The 22,510-nt window shown below is 48.0% G+C and overlaps 2 protein-coding genes and 1 pseudogene across 6 annotated transcripts in view; 2 read left to right on the top strand and 1 right to left on the bottom strand.

Moving 5' to 3' along the window:
- ASH1L (ASH1 like histone lysine methyltransferase) overlaps positions 1–8,437 on the bottom strand; it is a 230,256-nt gene extending 221,819 nt beyond the window's left edge. For 4 of the 5 annotated variants that reach the window (XM_063694311.1, XM_063694317.1, XM_031010717.3 and 1 more), the window contains exon 1: positions 7,720–8,358. The gene's annotated coding sequence lies outside the window, so the exon portion shown is untranslated. Of the gene's footprint in view, positions 1–7,719 lie in introns of all 5 variants that reach the window. The other variant, XM_063694310.1, reaches the window with a different exon arrangement.
- On the top strand, positions 7,752–9,509 carry LOC101132842 (WAS/WASL-interacting protein family member 1-like). The gene is given in 2 exon segments (XM_055361480.2): positions 7,752–8,082; positions 8,085–9,509. Coding segments are annotated over 2 exon segments (1,044 nt in total). The 3' UTR covers positions 8,798–9,509.
- Positions 8,904–22,090, top strand: LOC129533363 (uncharacterized; annotated as a pseudogene).
- The last annotated feature ends 420 nt before the right edge of the window (positions 22,091–22,510 follow it).

The raw sequence follows: 22,510 nt of genomic DNA, 5'->3' as shown, positions 1-22,510 counted from the left end.
CCTACGCACAGAAATGGGTATGGTGGAAGCACTGGAAAAATGTTAGTCAGTGGAATGAGGAATGAATGAATACAAAACAAACAAATGAATGGCTTGTTAAAGTAACTTAAACTTAGCTGGGTGTGGTGGCTCACACCTGTAATCGCAGCACTTTGGGAGGCTGAAGCCGGCAGATCACCTGAAGGTCAGAAGTTAGAGATCAGCCTGGCCAACATGGTGAAACCCCATCTCTACTAAAAATACAAAAATTTGCCGGGCATGGTGGCATACACCAGTAGTCCCAGCTACTCAGGAGGCTCAAACAGGAGAATCGCTTGAACCCAGGAGGCAGAGGTGCAGTGAGCCGAGATCGTGCCACTACACTTCAGCTTTGGGGACAGAGTGAGAAACCGTCTCAAAAAAAAAAAAAAAAAAAAAAAGAATTAAAGTCTGACCTACAGTTATTTGACTTTCTTCCTCTTAAAATTAAACACATAGGCCAGTGCAGTGGCTCACACCTGTAATGCCAGCAGTTTGGGAGGCCGATGCGGGCTGATCACTTGAGGTCAAGAGTTCAAGATCAGCCTGGCCAACATGGTGAAACCCGGTCTCTACTAAAAACACAAAAATTCACTGGGCATGGTGGCTTGCACCTGTAGTCCAAGCTACTCAGGAGGCTGAGGCAGGAGAATCACTTGAACCCAGGAGGCAGAGCTTGCAGTGAGCCGAGATTGCACCACTGCACTCCAGCCTGGGCAACAGAGTGAGACTCTGTCTCCAAAAAAAAAAAAAAAAAAAATGGAAAACAAAAAAATGAAAATCTAGGGACTAAAAACTAGACAACATTTTTTAGCATCTTGTCGCTATGACTAAAAAACTGTAAGAAACCCTTTGTTTCTCTCTTGTGCATTTGAAAAAAGCTGATAAGCTATTCTGAATAGCATAGGAACTGTTCTAAATGTTCAATGCAAACATCGAAAAGCAATGATGTGAACTATTTACCTCATTTCTTCTTAGCTGGCACAGGGAATTCCCTATTGATAAGTAATATGGATTAGAAGTAGATGGTGTAAGTAGTTTAGTTCCAACTATGATCAGATACTTAAAAGTTATATAAACCTAACTATGAAGGAGTAATTCCTCACTTAACAGTGAAAAGAATTTTTAAATACTTAAGTATTTATGGATGAAATTATACAATAACTGGAAGATCTGCTTTAAAATAAGCAAGAGGGGAAGGAGGGACGGGCTGGTAGATGTGGAAACAGTGTGTTAACTGTGTTGATAACTGCTGAAGCTGGATGTTGAGTACATGAAGGCTCATTATACTATTCTCTTTATTTCTATATATGTTTGCAATTTGCCACATTAAAGAAATAAAAAGCTGACTGGGCATTGTGGCTCACATTTCTCAGCACTTTGGGAGGCCAAGGTGGGAGGACCACCCGAGTCCAAGAGTTCAAGACCATCCTGGGCAACACAGTAAGACTCTACCTGTACATAAAATTTAAAAATTAACCAGATGTGGTGGCACACACCTGTGGTCCCAAACATTTGAGTGGCTAAAGTGGGAGGATCAACTGAGCCTGGGAATTCAAGTTCAGTCTGGGCAACACAGCCAGACCCCAGCTGTAAAAAATTAGAAATATAAATATACCTATATATACATGTGTGTGTATATATATATATATGTATGTGTGTATGTGTGTGTGTGTGTGTGTGTGTGTATTTTTTGAGACGGAGTTTCACTCTGTCACCCAGGCTGGAGTGCAGTGGCGTGATCTCAGCTCACTGCAACCTCCACCTCCCAGGTTCAACTGATTCTTCTGCCTCAGCCTCCCGAGTAGCTGGGACTACAGGCACATGCCACCTGCGCCTAATTTTTTATATTTTTAGTAGAGACGGGGTTTCACCACGTTAGCCAGGATGGTCTCGAACTCCTGACCTCGTGATCTGCCCACCTCGGCCTCCCAAAGTGCTGGGATGACAGGTGTGAGCCACTGCACCCGGCCAAAAATATTTTTAAATGAACAAAATTGCCCAAGTGTGGTGGCTCATGCCTATAATTCCAGCAATTTGGGAGTCTGAAGAGGGAGGACTGCTGAAGTTCGAGACCAGTGGGGGCAACACGGTGAGACTCCATCACTACAAAAAAATTAAAAATTAGCCAGGCGTGGTGGCATATGCCTGTAATCCCAGTTACTTGGGACAATGGAAGGACTGCTTGAGCCCAAGAGGTAGAGCATGCAGTAAGCTATGCTCGTACCACGGCACCCTAGCCTGGGTGACATAGTAAGACCCTGTCTCAAAAAAATTTTTTTAATTAGATGGAAAAAAGTATACAACCTTGTCATCAACTTGTGTATGTCTGAGGGCAAATGACTAAAGACTATGAAAAGCAAATACAATACTACAATAAAAATTTCCTAGATTTCCAAACATGAAAACTTAGCTGTTCAATGAAAAAATACAACTCTGAAATAGCAGTAAGATTATTGGTTAAATTTCTGTCATCACTAGAAGTCATTATTTTATTTATTGTTTTTTTTTGAGATGGAGTCTCGCTCTGTCACCCAGGCTGGAGTGCAGTGGCGCAGTCTTGGCTCACTGCAAGCTCCACCTCCCGGGTTCACGCCATTCTCCCGCCTCCGCCTCCTGAGAAGCTGGGACTACAGGTGCCCATCACCATGCCCGGCTAATTTTGTTTTTTGGGTTTTTTTTTGTATTTTTAGTAGAGACGGGGTTTCACCATGTTAGCCAGGATGGTCTCGTTCTCCTGACCTTGTGATCCGCCCACCTCGGCCTCCCAAAGTGCTGGGATTACAGGTATGAGCCACCACGCCCGGCCTAGAAATCATTATTTTAAAATTAATTTTGATAAATATCACATTCTGCCAATTACAGGCCTGATGAGGCAGTCACTAAAAAAGCGATTTCTAAAACGTGAAATATAAGACTATTATTAACTACGATGACAAGCAATAAGAAAATCTAGCCTCTTCATATGAAAAAATATAAATGAAAAAACACTAAAATTAATTTTAAGGAAAATGATAACAGAAACTAGCAGCATACCTCAAAACAAAACAAAAATGAACTAGTTGCATTTCCACCTCTTGTGGTACCCAGGTTTAAAATACTACATGCTGCTGAAAAGGCTGGCCTAAGCAGATCTCACAGCAGATTATAGTGAGGTTGTATACTACCTTTAAAAGACTCAGATCAATACACATTATTCAAATAGCAATACAAAGTTATTTTAAATGGAGACCACCACCACCACAATCTTTTTTTTTTTTTTTTTTTTGAGACGGAGTCTCGCTCTGTCGCCCAGGCTGGAGTGCAGTGGCGCGATCTCGGCTCACTGCAAGCTCCGCCTCCCAGGTTCACGCCATTCTCCTGCCTCAGCCTCCCGCGTAGCTGGGACTACAGGCGCCCGCCACCACGCCCGGCTAATTTTTTGTATTTTTTAGTAGAGATGGGGTTTCACTGTGTTAGCCAGGATGGTCTCGATCTCCTGACCTCGTGATCCGCCCGCCTCGGCCTCCCAAAGTGCTGGGATTACAGGCGTGAGCCACCGCGCCCGGCCCACAATCTTACACATAGTAAGAATTCTCCACTGTGTGCTTCCACATTGTCTTGGGCAGAAATGAAGGTGGCCAATTCAATATTAATAAAGCATGGAGGAAGACTCAGAATAAAGACTCAAGTGGAATTGCTAATACTATAAAGACACAGTACCTAGCAAGTTATTAAGAAGTGATGTGCAGGCGCGGTGGCTCACACCTGTAATCCCAACACTTTGGGAGGCCGAGGCGGGTGGATCACCAGAGGTCAGGAGTTTGAGACCAGCCTGACCAACATGGCAAAACCCTGTCTTTACTAAAAATACAAAAAAAATAGCCGGGCGTGGTGGCACACACCTGTAATCCCAGCTATTGGGGAGGCTGAGGCAGGAGAATCCCTTGAACCCAGGAGGCAGAGGTTGCAGCGAGCTGAGATCGTGCTGTTGCACTCTAGCCTGGACAACAAGAGCGAAACTCTCTCTCAAAAAAAAAAATTTAAAAAGTGATGTGCTGTATTCTATTTCACAATACAACTCAAGAGTAGAACATGAAAATCCTTTTCCTTTTTTTAAAGAGACAGTGTTTCACGCTATTGCCCAGGCTGGAGTGCAGTAGCACCACCATAGCTCACAGCAGCTTCCAACTCCTGGGTCAAGTAATTCCCCTGTCTCAGCCTCCAGAGTAGCTAGGACTGCAGGTGTTCATGCTAATTTTTTAACTTTCTGTAGAAATGGGGTCTTCCTATGTTGGCCAGGCTGGTATCAAACTCCTGGGCACAAGTGATCCTCCTGGCTCAGCCTCCCAAAGCACTGGGATCATAGGGATAACCCACTATGCCAGGCCCTAGGCCCCTTTTTCTTTTCTTTTTTTTTTTTTTTTTTTTTTTGAGAGAGTCACTCTGTCGTCCAGGCTGGCGTACAGTGGTGGATCTCGGCTCACTGCAACCTCCACCTCAGGGATTCAAGAGATCCTCCTGCCTCAGCATCCCAACTAGCTGGGACTACCGGCACACACATCATGCCTGGCTAATTTTTGTACTTTTAGTAGAGACAGGGTTTTGCCACGTTGGCCAGGCTGGTCTCAAACTCCTGACATCTGGTGAGCCACCCTCTTCAGCATCCCAAAGTGATTACAGGTGAGAGCCACCATGCCCAGCGACATCAAAACCTTTTTACATAAACGCACTGTAGAAATATATCCCAAAACAAGGTAAGAAATATAAATGTTTGCCTTCTTTTCAAACCAATAGTTCCTTTATACAAAAACACCAGATGAGGCCGGGCGCGGTGGCTCACCCCTGTAATCTCAGCACTTTGGGAGGCCGAGGCGGGTGGATCACCTGTCAGGAGTTCCAGACCAGCCTGACCAACATGGAGAAACGCTGTCTCTACTAAAAATACAAAATTAGCAGGGCGTGGTGGCATATGCCTGTAATCCCAGCTACTTGGGAGGCTGAGGCAGGAGAGTCACTCGAACCCAGGAGGTAGAGGTTGCAGTGAATTGAGATAGCGCCACTGCACTCCAGCCTGTTAACAAGAGTGAAACTCCGTCGCAAAAAAAAAAAAAAAAAAAAAAGCACAAGATGATACAAAACATATTTTTTTAAAGTACAAAGCTGCATACAGAGTATAAACACTTTATGCTTATTCAAAGAGTAAGTAGTGGCAAAAATCTCTTTGCAATTGGGTAACAAAATTTCAACTTCTAGGAATGTTTCCCTCTTCCTTGTCCTTTTGAGAGCTGCCACCATCAAACAATTCAGACTCAACTGAATTAGCATCTCTTCAAGCACAGAGACCATATATTATTGATTTTTGTGTCTCCTGCATAGGATTAACTCAGTGTTTGTTATAACTAAGCTAAACTCCAAGACAAGAGCTTCAAATCACCTCAGGCCCAATCCAAAACTGAAAAAAGACAAACCCACTTCTCAGAGTTTAGGAACAAAAAGATACTGACAAAGAACAAAGCCATAGATACTTGTGCTATATTATATTCCCTTATCACCAAATTCAGAGTCCTTTACTAATACTGAAGAAATAAGTTTGCAGATGATAAAAAGAATAAAAAACATGGACCCTAAAGTTCTCCTGTCAACATGTTCAAATACTATCATAGACTCTTTCATCTTAAACCCATACTAACATCCACACACCCAAACAATGAAAATGAAAGGTTTTCAAATGAGACCTAAATATAAATTGGCTCTATTTCATTACATTTTAAGTTCCTAAAATCATATATATAAATCATGTGATTGTGCTTATGCTCATCTTCTAATTTGAGGGCCCAGTGTCCTTCATCAGATTCTCAAAAGGATGTGACCCCAAAAAATTTTAAGAACCACTCATCTAGCCTATCAAGAAACATCCCATTTTTCAGAAGAATACAGTTAAGTGGCTTAGTTTATGCATTCTTTCCTCATATTCATAGAGGGATTCTTACTATATGAAATCAGTCTTTCAAAGGATTCCTTCAGCCCAGCCAAGAAGTTCCAACATCCACAGGCACATGTATTAACAATTACCAGAACCCAAAAACAGTTCTCTGGTTTTAATTCCACACCGCCTCCCTCAACTTAATACCCACCACTGTCAAAACAACTCCCCTCACGTTGTACCCAGGCTATTTACAGAGACACCTTGATTATCCTCACGCCAAGGCATGGACCGTTTATTGAACAAGCAGTCAACAAATATTTGATGAATGAATGAAAAAGGATCCTTCCTCCCACAGATTTCAAGTTAAGCTGTCAGCACCCATGCAGCTGCTCTGGTACAAGTTAAGCTGTGAAAGCCTTCTCTCCCTCACACATACAACCTCAAGTGTCAGAAATGCTCTGCTTCCTCCATAAATCCAAAATAATATAGTCATGGATATGCATTTCATACAGGTCAGACTCGGCAAGGACAGCTATGTTCCACATACATATCTGACACAATCGGTCTCCCCCAAATACAATCCAACCAGTCTTATGTGCTCCTACCTTTCCAGCATACTCAGATTTGCCGACAAAGACTTCCTGAGGCACCATGGTATGCTGAATATACTGCTGCAGTAGTAGTGAAAATATGGGAGTTACAGTCCCAACTTTGTCACCAATTTAACATGTGGCCTTGGAGAAGTTCTCTCCTTATGCCTAAATTTCCTATTTTGTAAAATGGAAGAAAGCATCCTACCATTTTCACAGAGATTCAGTATCACAAAGAAACTGAAAGAGCTTTCTTACTGTATTGTAAACTATTACTATAAACCCGCGACAACAAATAAGGCCACCATTCTTTACAGCTTTGTAGCAATGATTCTGTTAAAGATATTTTGGCCCTTCACATTTACACAACTCACTCTAACCAAAGGCACAAACTATTCTTAAGACCACAACTGGCTACGCTAAGTTTCTCCCCTCCCTGACCTCACAGACACATGCTGTACAGAACACTACCATTGCCGCTCCTTCCCAACAAGTAACTAGGGGCTCCCAATCCCTAAAATACACACACATATCAACCTGCAAGGAACCTCCCAACATTTATTCAAGAAATAAGCTAACTTATAAGGGGAACTCCATTACACTTACACAAATAAAGGCAAACTCTTCCGGAAACACTTGCCATCCTCGCATACACACACCAACACAGCCGCTACACACCAACAGACCATCTGTCTTCTAAACCAAAAACATCTCTTTCCATGTACAAACTAACCAGTGACATTTATTAAACTTACAACACTGAGATCATCCTGTCGTTCCCACATACCGTTCAACGCGGCAGGGACACCACAGACCTTGTCACACAGGTAAAATCCCCTCTCAAGATCGTGTCCTCGACCACTCTTATCCCTTAATTAAACACACACAAACTGGACTATGGGGGAGGCTCCGATCATGCCTACAAACACAAACTAACCTGTCAGGGGCACAGCCGACTCCGCCTCCACTCGCTTACTTTCCAGCCCCCTCCGGGAGTCTGCCTGTCAGGGACACCCCTTCACCCCGCCTGGAGGGACTTCCCGGTAGGCTCAGGATCCCCTCCCTGCTCTCCCCTCCCCCATCTTCACCACTGCTCTCCCAGAGGTCCAGGTCCGGGAGATGACAGTGGCTCCCAGAAAGCCCAGGATTCAATCGCTGAGAGAGTGCTTAGGCCCGAATGCCGGCCCAAATCGTTCTACTCACCGTGTCGGAGGCCGAGGCCGAGGCCGAGAGCGATGAGAGTGCAGGGAAGTGGGGAAGAGGGGGTGGCCGCCAGGCTCCTCCGCTTCCCTGGGTCCACGGCGGATCCCTCCCGCTTGTCAGGAGGCGGCCAGCGGGTAAGCGGACTGGCGGAAATGCGAGAGAGGAGAAGGGAAAGGTGGAGGGCTAAAGGGGGCAAACTGAGGGGAGGCGGGTCCCGCAACCGAGACTGGGATCGTCTCCCCTCCGCAAAGCGAACCCAAAATGGCGGCGGGAGCGGCGGCGGCGGCGGCGGCAGCAGCAGAGTGGCGGCGGTGGCGGCGGCAGCTCCTCCAGAGGGAGGGAGCGAAGGGCGCCTAGCGCCCCCCCAACCTCCCACTCCTCCCTCCTCGCGTTCTTCCCCACCGTCCCCCGCTCCGCCCGACTCCGTCCGCGTAGCGCGCACGCCCGCCCGCACGCGTACGAGTGTCTACGGGCTCGTCGCTGGCTGCTCCCACCAACCACCACCTTCGGCCGCCCCGCGCGCCAGCCAGCCCGTACGCGCTCACCCACAGGAACCCCCTCGTCCAGTCCCTCACTCCCCCTCAGGCCCTGTCAAGCCGGCGCCGGCGCAGGCCCTCACGCGTACCTTCAACGGCGCAAGCCCAAGCCTCCTCCTCCTCCTCCTCCACCTCCTCTTCTCTCCTCCCCCCCCTTCCCCGCCCCCACGGCCACCAACCGCCGCCACGGCCGCCGCCGCCGCCGCCAGCCCCCCCCACCACCCTCCACCCCTCGCGCGTGCGCCTCCCACAATCCCCCCCGCGGGACTGTTCCATTCCTGTCGGCTGCAGGGGCAGGAGAGGAAGGGACGGGCCGAGCGGGTCGGGGCTTGCCGTTTGACTGGAATTGCCAGAATGGCGGACCGAACCCCACGACAACCTACCTCCCTGGGCTCCTCGCCGCGGCGCTGCGGCTCGCCTCCCCCTGCTCCTCCTCCTCCGCCGGATCGCGGCGAGCGGATCGAGGACTGCCTAGCGCCCCTCTGCCCACCGGTGGTTGGAGGCCGCGGCGGCTGCGCGTTGAGTCGTTTCCTGCCGGTTGACCTGAGCCTACTTCGCAGTAGCAGGACCGCTGCTTTGGAGCTGGTCCCAGGCGGTGTGTGCCGGTCGCCTAGTCTGGAGAACTAGTCCTCAACTCACGGTGAAGGAATGGACCGACACGGGTATTGTACCGCTGAGGGAAAGGAGCGGGACTCCGGACCTCCAGGAGGTAGGGAGTGAGGCCAGTAGGACCGGCGCGCCTCCGGGGGAATTCCTCCCGGGCGTTGAGTTGCCAACCTGGGACCCGAGGAAGATCGGCGTGGTGGTGTGCTTTTTGTTGTTGTTAACCCTCCTCGGATTTCTCGAATTTCACACCGCTGTCCATATGCGATGATGTTTGTTTGCCCTTGACGCACTTACTCATGGATGGTACTTCTTCAGCCTCGTTAGACAGCCTGGTGATGGAGGATGAAGAAACCATGTGCTTTTCATTCAGTTCTGGACTTAGTCTCCCTTTTCTTCCTTCAGCAAGTTATTTTTGTTAGTTCCTTATCAAAAGTGTACATAAAAATTAGGCAACTCCAAACATGCCTCCAGGGTTAATGTGTGAAATAATAAGATAATATATGTAAAGTGGAATTAGCTCCTAGGCATAGGGAAAGTGCAGAATATTGCCGTGTTGTCATTTACAGTTCTGTTGATGTCGATAACGTTTGTGGGTGTAATTGGTAGTGTTCTGTCCCTCCAAGGAGTTAATAAAACAAAGCAAACATAGGCCTGTTAGGTTTCTGTGGCTACTGAATATTTGTTTCTCAAAACACTTGACTGATATTTGATAATTGAATGCAGCAGAAATACGGACGATTAAAGTCCACAAATAATTCCAAAGTTTACTTGATCTAGTAGTTTTTACCTTTACCTAAAGGGTAAAGCAGAATAAATTACCGGAAGGATCTATTTGAGTTTCCCTTTCCTTCACATTTGTGGACTCCTGGGGATCCAGGAAATAATTCAGAAATGACTGTTCAAAAGCCCATGCAAGGCCGGGTGCGGTGGCTAACGCTTGTAATCCCAGCGCTTTGGGAGGCCAAGGTGGGCGGATGACCTGAGGTCAGGAGTTCGAGACCAGCCTGGCCAACATAGCAAAATCCCGTCTCTACTAAAAATACAAAAATTAGCCAGGCGTGGTGGTGGACGTCTGTAATCCCAGCTACTCAGGAGACTGAGGCAGGAGAATCGTTTGAACCTGGGAGGCGGAGGTTGCAGTGAGCCGAGATGGTGCCATTGCACTCCAGCCTGGGCAACAAGAGCGAAACTCCATCTGAGGGAAAAAAATAAAAATAAAAAGCCCTTGCAACCTCCAAAATTCAAGTAGACAGTCCCAAATTTCCCCTTTAGGATACGTGGATTAAGTGTTGTTTACTTGTTTCGTTTCTTTAAGGTAAAGAGGAAAGCAGCCTTAATTACCTCATTGTATATTTTCCTAACCAAGTCCCACACTTTCATGGAGCCCACTTGTTTACCGATCTTTTGTTAGTTGCTTCATGCGTGCAAGTGTATTATGCTACCAATAACTTGTTTTATCTGAGAACAGGGACTATGTCTACTACTTAATTTACATAAAGCATCACAGGCTAGCGCAAAGCAAGTCACAGAAATATTGAAATGAGGCTGGGTGTGGTAGCTCACGCCTGTAATCCCAGCACTTTGGGAGGCCAAGGCACATGGATCACGAGGTCACGAGTTCAAGACCAGCCTGGCCAACATAGTGAAACCCCGTCTCTACTAATAATACAAAAAATTAGCTGGGCGTGGTGGTGGGCGCCTGTAATCCCAGCTACTCGGGAGGCTGAGGCAGGAGAATCGCTTGAACCCGGGAGGCAGAGATTTCAGTGAGTGGAGATTGCACCACTGCACTCCAGCCTGGGCAACGGTGCGAGACTTTGTCTTAAAAAGAAAAAAAAAATCCAAAAAAAATCAGGTGGGCATGGTGGAGCGCCTGTAGTCCCAGCTACTTGGTAGGCTGAGGCAGGAGAGTCGCTTGAACCCAGGAGGGAGAGGTTGCAGTGAGTCGAGATCACGCCTTTGCATTCCAGCCTGGGAGACGAGAGTGAAACTCCTTCTCAAAAAAAAAAAAAAAAAAGAAAAGAAATATTGAAATGAATGTTAGATACTTAAAATACCAGAAGAGAAAGACAATTAGCATTTGTGGACTACTGTGCCAGGGGAACACGTACTCCTGTTTAATCCTTACAATAAACAACACTTTGAGGTAGATAATCTTACCCTCATTTTACAAAAGAGAAGCCTGAGGCCCAGAGAAGTCCAGTAACAATCTTTAAACTCTAGTTTGCCTGTCTTTTAAAAACCTTACTTTTTTCACTATACCACATTTTCTTCAAAGTAAAATTTCTCATCAGCAGCATAATTGCTGTGCTTCAAAGAAAAAAAAATGCCTTTACTGGAATTTCACTACACCAGTGTATAGGGAGAGTTACTTACATATGGTCTCTGTGTTAAAATAACTTTCATTAACTACACTGATCAATGAATTATCAGCTACATACAAGCAAATGAGATACGATTCTGTTTTTTCATGTATGCCCCAGAGCCAACTAGAGACTAAAATATATTAAGTGCTCAATAAAATGACCTCACTGAATGAGCAAACCCTGAATTATTTGAACCAATGAAGATAGAATAATGGTTTCCCCAAGGATATCCACTTCGTAATCCCTAAAACCTGTAAATATGATATGTTACATGACCAGAGAAAATTCAGGATGCAGAGGAAATTAAGGTTGCTAATCAGCTGACACTAAACTAGGGAGATTATCCAGGAGTGAGTGCTCTGCAACGGCCCTCTTGTTTTACTTCTGTAGCTGCCCATGCTTGTGTTCCTTTTCAGAAAGACAATAATGGAAAAGCATGTAAGCTGCCAGCACCACAGCACCACCGTCGAAGCTCCCTTTCTTCACATTGGAGTGCTTGTCATAATACCTGTAGTAACCTCTGAACGCTCCAACAGTGCCTTCTTGTGTGAGATCACACGTTAATATTTAGTTTGGCAGTTCTGCTAGTTTGACATCCAGGAGTTTCTTCTCCTTCACTGGTACAGCCGACTCCATCTTGGGGTCCTAGTCTGATAAAAACTTTTAAAATGAGGTTTCAGGCTGGGCGCAGTGGCTCATGCCTATAAATCCCAACACTTTGGGCGACTGAGGCAGGAGGATTACTTGAGGCCAGGAGTTCAAGACCAGCCTGGTTAACATAGCAAGACCCTCATCTCTACAAAAAATAAGAAAAATTAGCCGGGCCGTGGTGGCATGTCCAGGAGTTTGAGGCTACCGTGAGCCATGATCACACACCACTGCACTCCAGCCTGGGCGAGAGAGTGAAACTCTGTCTCTAAAATGTAAAACAAAATAAAGTTAATTTTTTTTTTTATTCTTGAGACATAGTTTCGCTCTTGTTACCCAGGCTGGAGTGCAATGGCGTGATCTCGGCTTACTGCAACCTCCGCCTCCCGGGTTCAAGCAATTCTCCTGCCTCAGCTTCCCAAGGAGCTAGGATTACAAGCATGTGCCACCACACCTGGCTAATTTTGTATTTTTAGTAGAGATGGGGTTTCTCCATGTTTGTCAAGCTGCTCTTGAACTCCCGACCTCAGGTGATCCGCCCGTCTCGGCCTCCCAAAGTGCTGGGATTACAGGTGTGAGCCACCACACCCGGCCAGGTTAAAATATTAAAAGAATTTTTTTTTGAGACCTGCTCTTACTATGTTGCCTAGGCTGCAGACTAGCTCCCATGCTCAAGGGATCCTACCGCTGCCTCAGCCTCCTTGGTAGCTGGGACTACTGTTGGGCGGGAACTTGTTTTTTCTAAGATAAAATTTACTGAAGTATGGTCAGGGTTGACTTTACATTTGACGAGTTATGGTAAATGCTATGTAATCATAAGAGTTGTTTTTTTTTCCCCCACAGAGTCTTGCTCTGTCACCCAGGTTGCAGAGCAGTGGAGCAATCTCAACTCACTGCAACCTCTGCCTCCCGGGTTCAAGTGATTTTCCCGCCTCAGCCTCCTGAGTAGCTAGGACTACAGGTGTGTGTCACCACGCCTGTCTAATTTGGCTAATTTTTGTATTTTTAATAGAGACAGCGTTTCGCCATGTTGGCCAGGCTGGTCTTGAACTCCTGGCCTTAGGTGATCCACCCGTCTTGGCCTCCCAAGTTCCTGGGATTTAGGCGTGAGCCACTGTGCCTGGCCAAGAGCCTTTAAAAATATTGGCTGGGCGTGGTGGCTCATGCCTGTAACCCCACACTTTGGGAGGCCAAGGCAGGTGGATCACCTGATGCCAGAAGTTCGAGACCAGCCTGGCCAACATGATGAAACCCCATCTCAACTAAAAATACAAAAAAATCAGCTGGGCATGGTGGTGGGCGCGTGTAATCCCACCTACTTTGGGAGGCTGAGGCAGGAGCATCACTTGAACCCAGGAGGTAGAGGTTGCCGTGAGCGGAGATTGCACCATTACACTCCTGCCTGGGCAACAAGAGCGAAACCCTGTCTAAACAACAAAAAAAATTATTTTATTTTATTTTATTTATTTATTTATTTTTGAGACGGAGTCTCACTCTATTGCCCAGGCTGGAGTGCAGTGCCACGATCTGGGCTCACTGCAACCTCCGCCTCTTGGGTTCAAGCGGTTCTCCTGCCTCATCCTCCCAAGTAGCTGGGATTACAGGTGCCTGCCACTGCGCCCAGCTAATTTTCATAGTTTTAGTAGAGATGGGGTTTTACCATCTTGGCCAGGCTGGTCTTGAACTCCTGACCTTGTGATCCACCCACTTCAGCTTCCCAGAGTGCTGAGATTACAGGCATGAGCCACCGCGCCCAGCCAAAAAACATTTTTATTTAAGAGGGAAGAAATTTGAGATTTTTGTTTGGGTACAGGTTGAGTTTTTTTTGTTTTTTGAGATGCATTCTCACTCTGTTGCCCAGGCTGGAGTGCAGTGGTGTGATCTCAGCTCACTGCAACTTCCACCTCCCGGATTCAAGTGATTCTCCTGCTTCAGCCTCCTGAGTAGCTGGGATTACAGATGCTCGCCACCACACCTGACTAATTTTTTGTGTTTTTAGTAGAGACAGGATTTCACTATGTTGGCCAGGCTGGTCTCAAACTCCTGACCTTGTGATCCACCCGCCTCAGTCTCCCAAAGTGCTGGGATTACAGGCATGATCCACTGCACCCGGCCAGTTTTTTTGTTTTGTTTTGTTTTGTTTACGAAAATGTTTGGGAACAAAAATGTTTTGGATTTGAGATTTGAGCTACTGCCCCTGGCCTTTTTTTCTTTTTCTTTTTTTTTTTTTTTTTTTGAGAAGGAGTCTCACTGTGTTGCCCAGGCTAGAATGCAGTGGCGCAATCTTGGCTCACTGCAACCTGCATCTCCCGGGTTCAAGTGATTCTCCTCCTGCCTCAGCCTCCTGAGTAGCTGAGATTCCAGGCACCCACCACCATACCCAGCTAAGTTTTGAATTTTAGTAGAGCCGGGGTTTCAGCATGTTGGTCAGGCTGGTCTTGAACTCCTGACCTCAAATGTTCCACCTGCCTCGGCCTCCCAAGGGTTTTTTATTTTTATTTATTTATTTATTTATTTATATTTTGAAACAGAGTCTTGCACTGTCACCCAGGCTGGAGTGCAGTAGCGCGATCTCAGCTTACTGCAAGTTCCGCCTCCCGGGTTGAAGCCATTCTCCTGCCTCAGTCTCCTGAGTAGCTGGGACTACAGGCACCCGCCACCACGCCCAGCTAATTTTTTGTATTCTTAGTGGAGACGGGGTTTCACCGTGTTAGCCAGGGTGGTCTCGATCTCCTGACCTCATGATCCGCCCATCTCGGCCTCCCAAAGTGCTGGGATTACAGGCGTGAGCCACTGCGCCCGGTCTTTTTTTTTTTTTTTTTTTTTTTTTTGAGACAGATTCTCGCACTGTCACCCAGGCTGGAGTGCAATGGCGCAATCTCGGCTCACTGCAACCTCCCCCTCCCGGGTTCAAGCAATTCTACTGCCGCAGCCTCCCGAGTAGCTGGGATTACAGGTGCCCGCCACCACGCCTGACTAATTTTTTGTATTTTTAGTACAGACAGGATTTCACTATGTTGGCCAAGCTGTTCTCAAACTCCTGGCCTTGTGATCTACCCACCTCAATCTCCCAAAGTGCTGAGATTACAAGCGTGATCCACTGCACCCGGCCAGTTGTTTTTTTTGTTTTTTTGGTTTTTTGGGTTTTTTTTTACGAAAATGTTTGGGAACAGAAATGTTTTGGATTTGAGATTTTGTTGGATTTTGGAATATTTGTATTATACCTACTGTTTGAACATCCCAAGTTTGAAAATCTGAAACCTTAAGTGTTAACATGAGCACCTTAATAAAGTTTGGACAGTATTTCTTTTTTTTTTTATTTTTTTTTATTTTTTATTTTTTATTGATCATTCTTGGGTGTTTCTCGCAGAGGGGGATTTGGCAGGGTTACAGGACAATAGTGGAGGGAAGGTCAGCAGATAAACAAGTGAACAAAGTTCTCTGGTTTTCCTAGGCAGAGGACCCTGCGGCCTTCCGCAGTGTTTGTGTCCCTGGGTACTTGAGATTAGGGAGTGGTGATGGCTCTTAACGAGCATGCTGCCTTCAAGCATCTGTTTAACAAAGCACATCTTGCACCGCCCTTAATCCATTCAACCCTGAGTGGATACAGCACATGTTTCAGAGAGCACAGGGTTGGGGGTAGGGTCACAGATCAACAGGATCCCAAGGCAGAAGAATTTTTTCTTAGTACAGAACAAAATGAAAAGTCTCCCATGTCTACCTCTTTCTACACAGACACGGCAACCATCCGATTTCTCAATCTTTTCCCCACCTTTCCCCCCTTTCCATTCCACAAAACCGCCATTGTCATCATGGCCCGTTCTCAATGAGCTGTTGGGTACACCTCCCAGACGGGGTGGTGGCCGGGCAGAGGGGCTCCTCACTTCCCAGTAGGGGCGGCCGGGCAGAGGCGCCCCTCACCTCCCGGATGGGGCGGCTGGCCAGGTGGGGGGCTGAACCCCCACCTCCCTCCCGGACGGGGCGGCTGGCCGGCGGGGGGCTGACCCCCCCCACCTCCCTCCCGGACGGGGCGGCTGGCCAGGCGGGGGGCTGAACCCCCACCTCCCTCCCGGACGGGGCGGCTGGCCGGCGGGGGGCTGACCCCCCCACCTCCCTCCCGGACAGGGCGGCAGGCTGGGCGGTGGGCTGACCCCCCCACCTCCCTCCCGGACGGGGCAGCTGGCCGGGCTGGGGGCTCCTCACTTCCCAGTAGGGGCGGCCGGGCAGAGGCACCCCTCGCCTCCCGGACGGGGCGGCTGGCCGGGCGGGGGGCTGACCCCCCCACCTCCCTCCCGGACGGAGCGGCTGGCCGGGCAGAGGGGCTCCTCACTTCCCAGTAGGGGCGGCCGGGCAGAGGCACCCCTCGCCTCCCGGACGGGGCGGCTGGCCGGGCGGGGGGCTGACCCCCCCACCTCCCTCCCGGACGGAGCGGCTGGCCGGGCAGAGGGGCTCCTCACTTCCCAGTAGGGGCGGCCGGGCAGAGGCGCCCCTCACCTCCCGGACGGGGCGGCTGGCCAGGCAGGGGGCTGACCCCCCCACCTCCCTCCCGGACGGGGCGGCTGGCCGGGCGGGGGGCTGACCCCCCCACCTCCCTCCTGGACGGAGCGGCTGGCCGGGCAGAGGGGCTCCTCACTTCCCAGTAGGGGCGGCCGGGCAGAGGCGCCCCTCACCTCCCGGACGGGGCGGCTCGCCGGGCGGGGGGGCTCCTCACTTCCCAGTAGGGGTGGCTGGGCAGAGGTGCCCCTCACCTCCCGGACGGGGCGGCTGGCCAGGCGGGGGGCTAACCCCCCCACCTCCCTCCCGGACGGGGCGGCTGGCCGGGCGGGGGGTTGACCCCCCCACCTCCCTTCTGGATGGGGCGGCTGGCCGGGCGGGGGGCTGACCCCCCCACCTCCCTCCCGGATGGAGCGGCTGGCCGGGCGGGGGGCTGACTCCCCCACCTCCCTCCCGGACGAGGTGGCTGCCGGGCGGAGACGCTCATAACTTCCCAGACGGGGTGGCTGCTGGGCAGAGGGGCTCCTCACTTCTCAGACGGGGCGGTTGCCAGGCAGAGGGTCTCCTCACTTCTCAGACGGGGCGGCCGGGCAGAGACGCTCCTCACATCCCGGACGGGGCGGCAGGGCAGAGGTGCTCCCCACATCTCAGACGATGGGCGGCCGGGCAGAGACGCTCCTCACTTCCCAGATGTGATGGCGGCCGGGAAGAGGCGCTCCTCATTTCCTAGATGGGATGGCGGCCGGGCAGAGACGCTCCTCACTTTCCAGACTGGGCAGCCAGGCAGAGGGGCTCCTCACATCCCGGACGATGGGCGGCCAGGCGGAGACGCTCCTCACTTCCCAGACGGGGCGGCAGCTGGGCAGAGGCTGCAATCTCGGCACTTTGGGAGGCCAAGGCAGGCGGCTGGGAGGTGGTTGTAGCGGGCCGAGATCACGCCACTGCACTCCAGCCTGGGCACCATTGAGCACTGAGTGAACGAGACTCCGTCTGCAATCCCGGCACCTCGGGAGGCCGAGGCTGGCTGATCACTCGCGGTTAGGAGCTGGAGACCAGCCCGGCCAACACAGCGAAACCCCGTCTCCACCAAAAAATACGAAAACCAGTCAGGCGTGGCGGCGCGCGCCTGCAATCGCAGGCACTCGGCAGGCTGAGGCAGGAGAATCAGGCAGGGAGGTTGTAGTGAGCTGAGATGGCAGCAGTACCGTCCAGCTTCGGTTCGGCATCAGAGGGAGACCGTGGAAAGAGCGGGAGAGGGAGACCGTGGGGAGAGGGGGAGGGAGAGGGAGAGGGCTGGACAATATTTCTTTTATAAACAATATTATTGATATTGCTAACTATTAACATTAGAAATGAAAGTCGAGAAAGATAATTACCTGGAACGTTAGTACCCAGAAATACCCAATTGTGTTGGTATTTGTTTTAACTTTTCATTTTTATGCATCTCCACCTCAGAACCATAATCTAAATTTACAGTTGAATTCATTTCAATACCTCAGTGGTGTACCATTGAGTCCTAAAATTCTAGAATGTTAATCCCAGTCATGTGTGTACACTAACATGCCTTTTGTGAAGTCTTTTGAAACCTATCAGATACAGCCTGGAGTCCATTTTGCTGAAGAGTATCTAGAATATCTGCTACCCTAAGAAGCAGTCATAGTCCCTTCCATAGTAGTTTAAGTTTTAAATTGTCCACTGTTCTGAGTAGCGTGATGAAATTTTGCACCACCCTGTCCTGGATATGAATCAACATAACCACGCTGTACGTGCTCCCATTGGTTAGTCATTGACATCATCGGCTTTTGACACCCATCTGTGGACATCAGCATGACTCAGTGATTCAGGATCACCCTAAGATGATCCCCCTTCTTAGGTATAGTCAGAAGGTTGATATTAGCTACATCAGAATTCCTAAGTCATTCACTTTATCTTATCTTATAAGCGTTTTATCATCTCACATCAACACAAGAAGGGTGAGCATGGTACTATGAGATATTTTGAGAATGAGCGAGACCATGTTCACATAACTTTTGTACGGTATATTGTTCCGTTTTCTTATTGGTTATTGCTGTTCATTTGTTACTGTGCCAAATTTATAAATTAAACTTGATTATAGGTATATACCTATAGGAAAAAACTGTGTGTGTGTGTGTTTGTGTGTGTGTTTATTTATTTAGTGATCAGTACTCTGTATGGTTTCAGGCATCCCCTGGGAATCCTGCAGTGGGATCTCCCGAGGATAAGGGGGGACTACTGTATTTCCTTCCTTCTTGCTTTCTTCATTGCAGAAGAGCTAACGCAGCTTTAAAAGCTGGGGAGCTTTAAAAAGTGTATATTGTATCATCACTTGCACTGTTATCAGAATTGTAAACCACATGCATTATTTCTAGCAAAAACACCTATAGCTACAAGACTGAGGTTGGCCGGACACAATGCTCACATGTATAATCCCAGCACTTTATGGGAGGCCAAAGTGGGAGAATTGCTTCAGGCCAGGAGCTGAAGACCAGCCTGGCAACATAGCCCCATCTCTATAAAAAAGTAAAAATTAGCCACTCATGGTGGTACATGCCTATAGTCCAAGCTTGTCGAACCTGTGGCCCATGGGCCGCATACAACCCAGGACTGCTTTGAATAGGGCCCAACACAAATTGATAAACTTTCTTAAAACATTATGAGCCTTTTTTTTTCTGTGATTTCATTGTTGTTGTTGCTACTTTAGCTCATCAGCTGTTGTTAGTGTTGGTGTGTTTTATGTGTGGCTCAAGACAATTCTTCTTTCGACGTGGCCCAGGAAAGCCAAGATTGGACACCCCTGCTGTAGTCCAAGCTCCTCAGGAGGCTGAAGGGAGAGGATCACTTGAGCCCAGGAGTTCAAGACTGCAGTGAGCGATGATACCACTGCACTCAAGCCTTGGAGACTGCAGGAGACCCTATCTCAAACAAAACAAAAACAAAAACCTTAGAGCTTGGAGAAGTTAGCACTGTTGAAGTTTGTGATAATCAGTAAATTTCAGAACTCTTTTACTTTTATAGCTCTAACATTGCTCTAGGAATCCAAACCTGGGGAGATAGATATTATTAAGATGAGAAAATACAGCATAAGGAATTCTGCTTTTTCTCTCTGAAATTATGAAAACAATGAAATTACTCTTTGTGGCTTGGCATGGTGGCTTACGCCTGTAATCCCAGCACTTTGGGAGGCCGAGGAGGGCCGATCACTTGAGGTCAGGAGGTCAGCCTGGCCATCATGGTGAAACCTCATCTCTACTAAAAATATAAAAATTAGTCGGATGTGGTGGCAGACACCTATAATCCCAGCTTCTTGGGAGGCTGAGGCAGGATTATCATTTGAACCCAGGAGGCGGAGGTTGCAGTGAGCCGAGATTGCGCCACTGCACTGCAGCCTGGGCTACAGAGTGAGACTCTTGTCTCAAAAAAAAGAAAAAAGAAAAAAGAAATTAGTCTTTGTGAGCCAAACTTTTCCTATGGGACTTGGGATTTAGGACAATCTCAACCTCAACACTGTTGACATTTGGGGATGGATCATTCTTTGTTGTGGGGGACTCCCTGTGCATTGTAGACTTTAGCAACATACCTGGCCTCTACTCACTCGATGCCAATAGCATCCTCCCTTCCCTCCCTCAGCTGTGACAACCAAAATGCCTCCAAACATTCATTGTCAACTGTTGGGGGAGGGGACAAAATCCCCCTAGTAGAGAACTACTAATTTAGAGAAAGAATTACTGATCATGAGGAATCAGTCTGGGTTTAGTACAAAAGAAAGTCATGACAGACAAATATATCCTTCTTGTTAGAATTCCTGGAATGGCCGGGTGCGGTGGTTCACGCCTGTAATCCCAGCACTTTGAGAGGTCAGGCTGGTGGATCACGAAGTCAGGAGTTCAAGACCATCCTGGCCAAGATAGTGAAACCCCATCTCTACTAAAAATACAAAACTTAACCAGCCATGGTTTCGGGCACCTGTAATCCCAAGCTACTCGGGAGGCTGAGGCAGAGAATTGCTTGAACCCGGGAGATGGAGAATTTTTTTTCTTTTTTTCTGAGATGGAGTTTCGCTCTTGTTGCCCAGGCTGGAGTGCAATGGCATGATCTTGGTTTGCTGCAACCTCCGCCTCCCGGGTTCAAGCGATTCTCCCACCTCAGCCTCCCAAGTAACTGGGATTGCAGGCATGCGCCACCACGTCCGGCTAATTTTGTATTTTTAGTAGAGATGGTGTTTCTCCATGTTGGTCAGGCTGGTCTCGAACTCCCGACCTCAGGCGATCCGCCCGCCCTGGCCTCCCAAAGTGCTCAGATGACAGGTGTGAGCCACTGCGCCAGTCAAAAAAAAGAATTCTTAGAATGGTAGATCAAATTCCATTATTGGTATGTCCTCATTAAAGTTAGGCATTTGATAATCTCGCACAGTGGCTTTTTGGAGAAATGTATACTGAATGTTTAATTGGTTGAATAACCATACCCAAAGGCTACATGTTAGCAAAATGGGTTGAAGTTCCCTTAACCATGGACATACAGGCAGTGGTTATCACTCTTGGCTGCACATTGGAATAAGCTGGGGAGCTTTAAAAATATTGATGCCTGGGTCACTATCAGAGGCTGATTTAATTGATCTGAGGCACACTCTGGGTATCAGAATTTTTAAACTATACCCAAGTGGGCCGGGCACAGTGGCTCACATCTATAATCCCAGCACTTTGAGAGGCCAAGGCAGGTGGATCGCTTGAGCCCAAGAGTTTGAGAGCAACCTGGGCAACATAATGAGATCCTTTCTCTACAAAAAAGATAGAAAAATTAGCTGGGAATGGTGGCACACGCCTGTAATGCCAGCAGTTGAGAGGCCAAGGTAGACAGATCACTTGAGCTCAGGAGTTTGAAACTAGCCTGGACCACATGGCGAAACCCTGTCCCTACGGAAAAAAAAAAAATACGAACTGACCAGGCGCAGTGGCTCACGCCTGTAATCCCAGCTCTTTGGGATGGCGAGACTGGCTGATCACCTAAGGTCAGGAGTTTGAGACCAGCCTGGCCAACATGGTGAAACCCTGACTCTACTAAAAATACAAAAATTAGCTGGGCATGGTGGCAGGTGCCTGTAATCCCAGCTACTAGGGATGCTGAGGCAGGAGACTTGCTTGAAACCAGGAGACAGAGGTTACAGTGAGCCGAGATCACGCTATTGCACTCCAGCCTGGGTGACAAAAGCAAAACTCCATCTCACAAAAAAAAAAAAAATTACAAACTGTACCCAGGCTATGCTAGGTAATCGTATCCTGTTAAATAGTTGTATCAATGACTTGAATGAGATCAATGTGGATATATTTTTCAAATTTATACCTTTTGCAAAATTTTTAAAGGGTAGGTAATATGTTGGTGACAGATTTTAAAAAACAAAAAGATCTTCAGATGTGGAATCTTCTGTTGGATCTTATAACAAAAAGAAGACATTAGGCTGGGTGCAGTGGCTCACGCCTGTAATCCCAGCACTCTTAGGAGGCAGAGGCAGGCATATCGCTTGAGCCCAGGAGTTGAAGACCAGCCTGGACAACATGGTGAAACCCCATCTCAACAAAAAACACAAAAATTAGCCAAGTGTAGTGGCACATGCCTGTAGTCCAAGCTACTTGAGAGGCTGAAGTCCAAGGATTGAGGTGGAGATTACAATGAGCCAAGATCACGTCATCACTGCAGCCTAGGTGACAGAGCAAGACCTTGTCTCAAAAAAAAAAAGACATTAGCAGAAAAGCTGAGGAAATCCAAATAAAATCTGTAGTTTAGTAAATAGTATTGTTCCAACTTTAATTTCTTAATTTTGATAACTGTCCTATAGTTGTATATATATAGACATATATATAACATTAAGGAAAGCTGAATGAAGAGTGTACGAAAGCTCTTCGTACTACGTTTGCAACTCATCTGTAAGTTTACATTGGCTTGTTTGTTTGTTTGCTTGCTTTCAAATAGGACCTCACTCTGTTACCCAGGCTGGAGTGCAGTGGTGCAATCGTAGCTCACTGCAACCTCGAGCTTCTTGACTCAACGGATCCTCCTGCCTCAGCCTCCTGAGCAGCCAGAACTACAGGCACAGGCAACTATGTTCAGCTAATTTTTTTTATTATT

The sequence above is a fragment of the Gorilla gorilla genome, chromosome 1, assembly GCF_029281585.2.
Source record: "Gorilla gorilla gorilla isolate KB3781 chromosome 1, NHGRI_mGorGor1-v2.1_pri, whole genome shotgun sequence".
Taxonomy (NCBI): Eukaryota; Metazoa; Chordata; class Mammalia; order Primates; family Hominidae; genus Gorilla; species Gorilla gorilla.
This window is presented reverse-complemented; position numbering and strand designations above follow the sequence as displayed.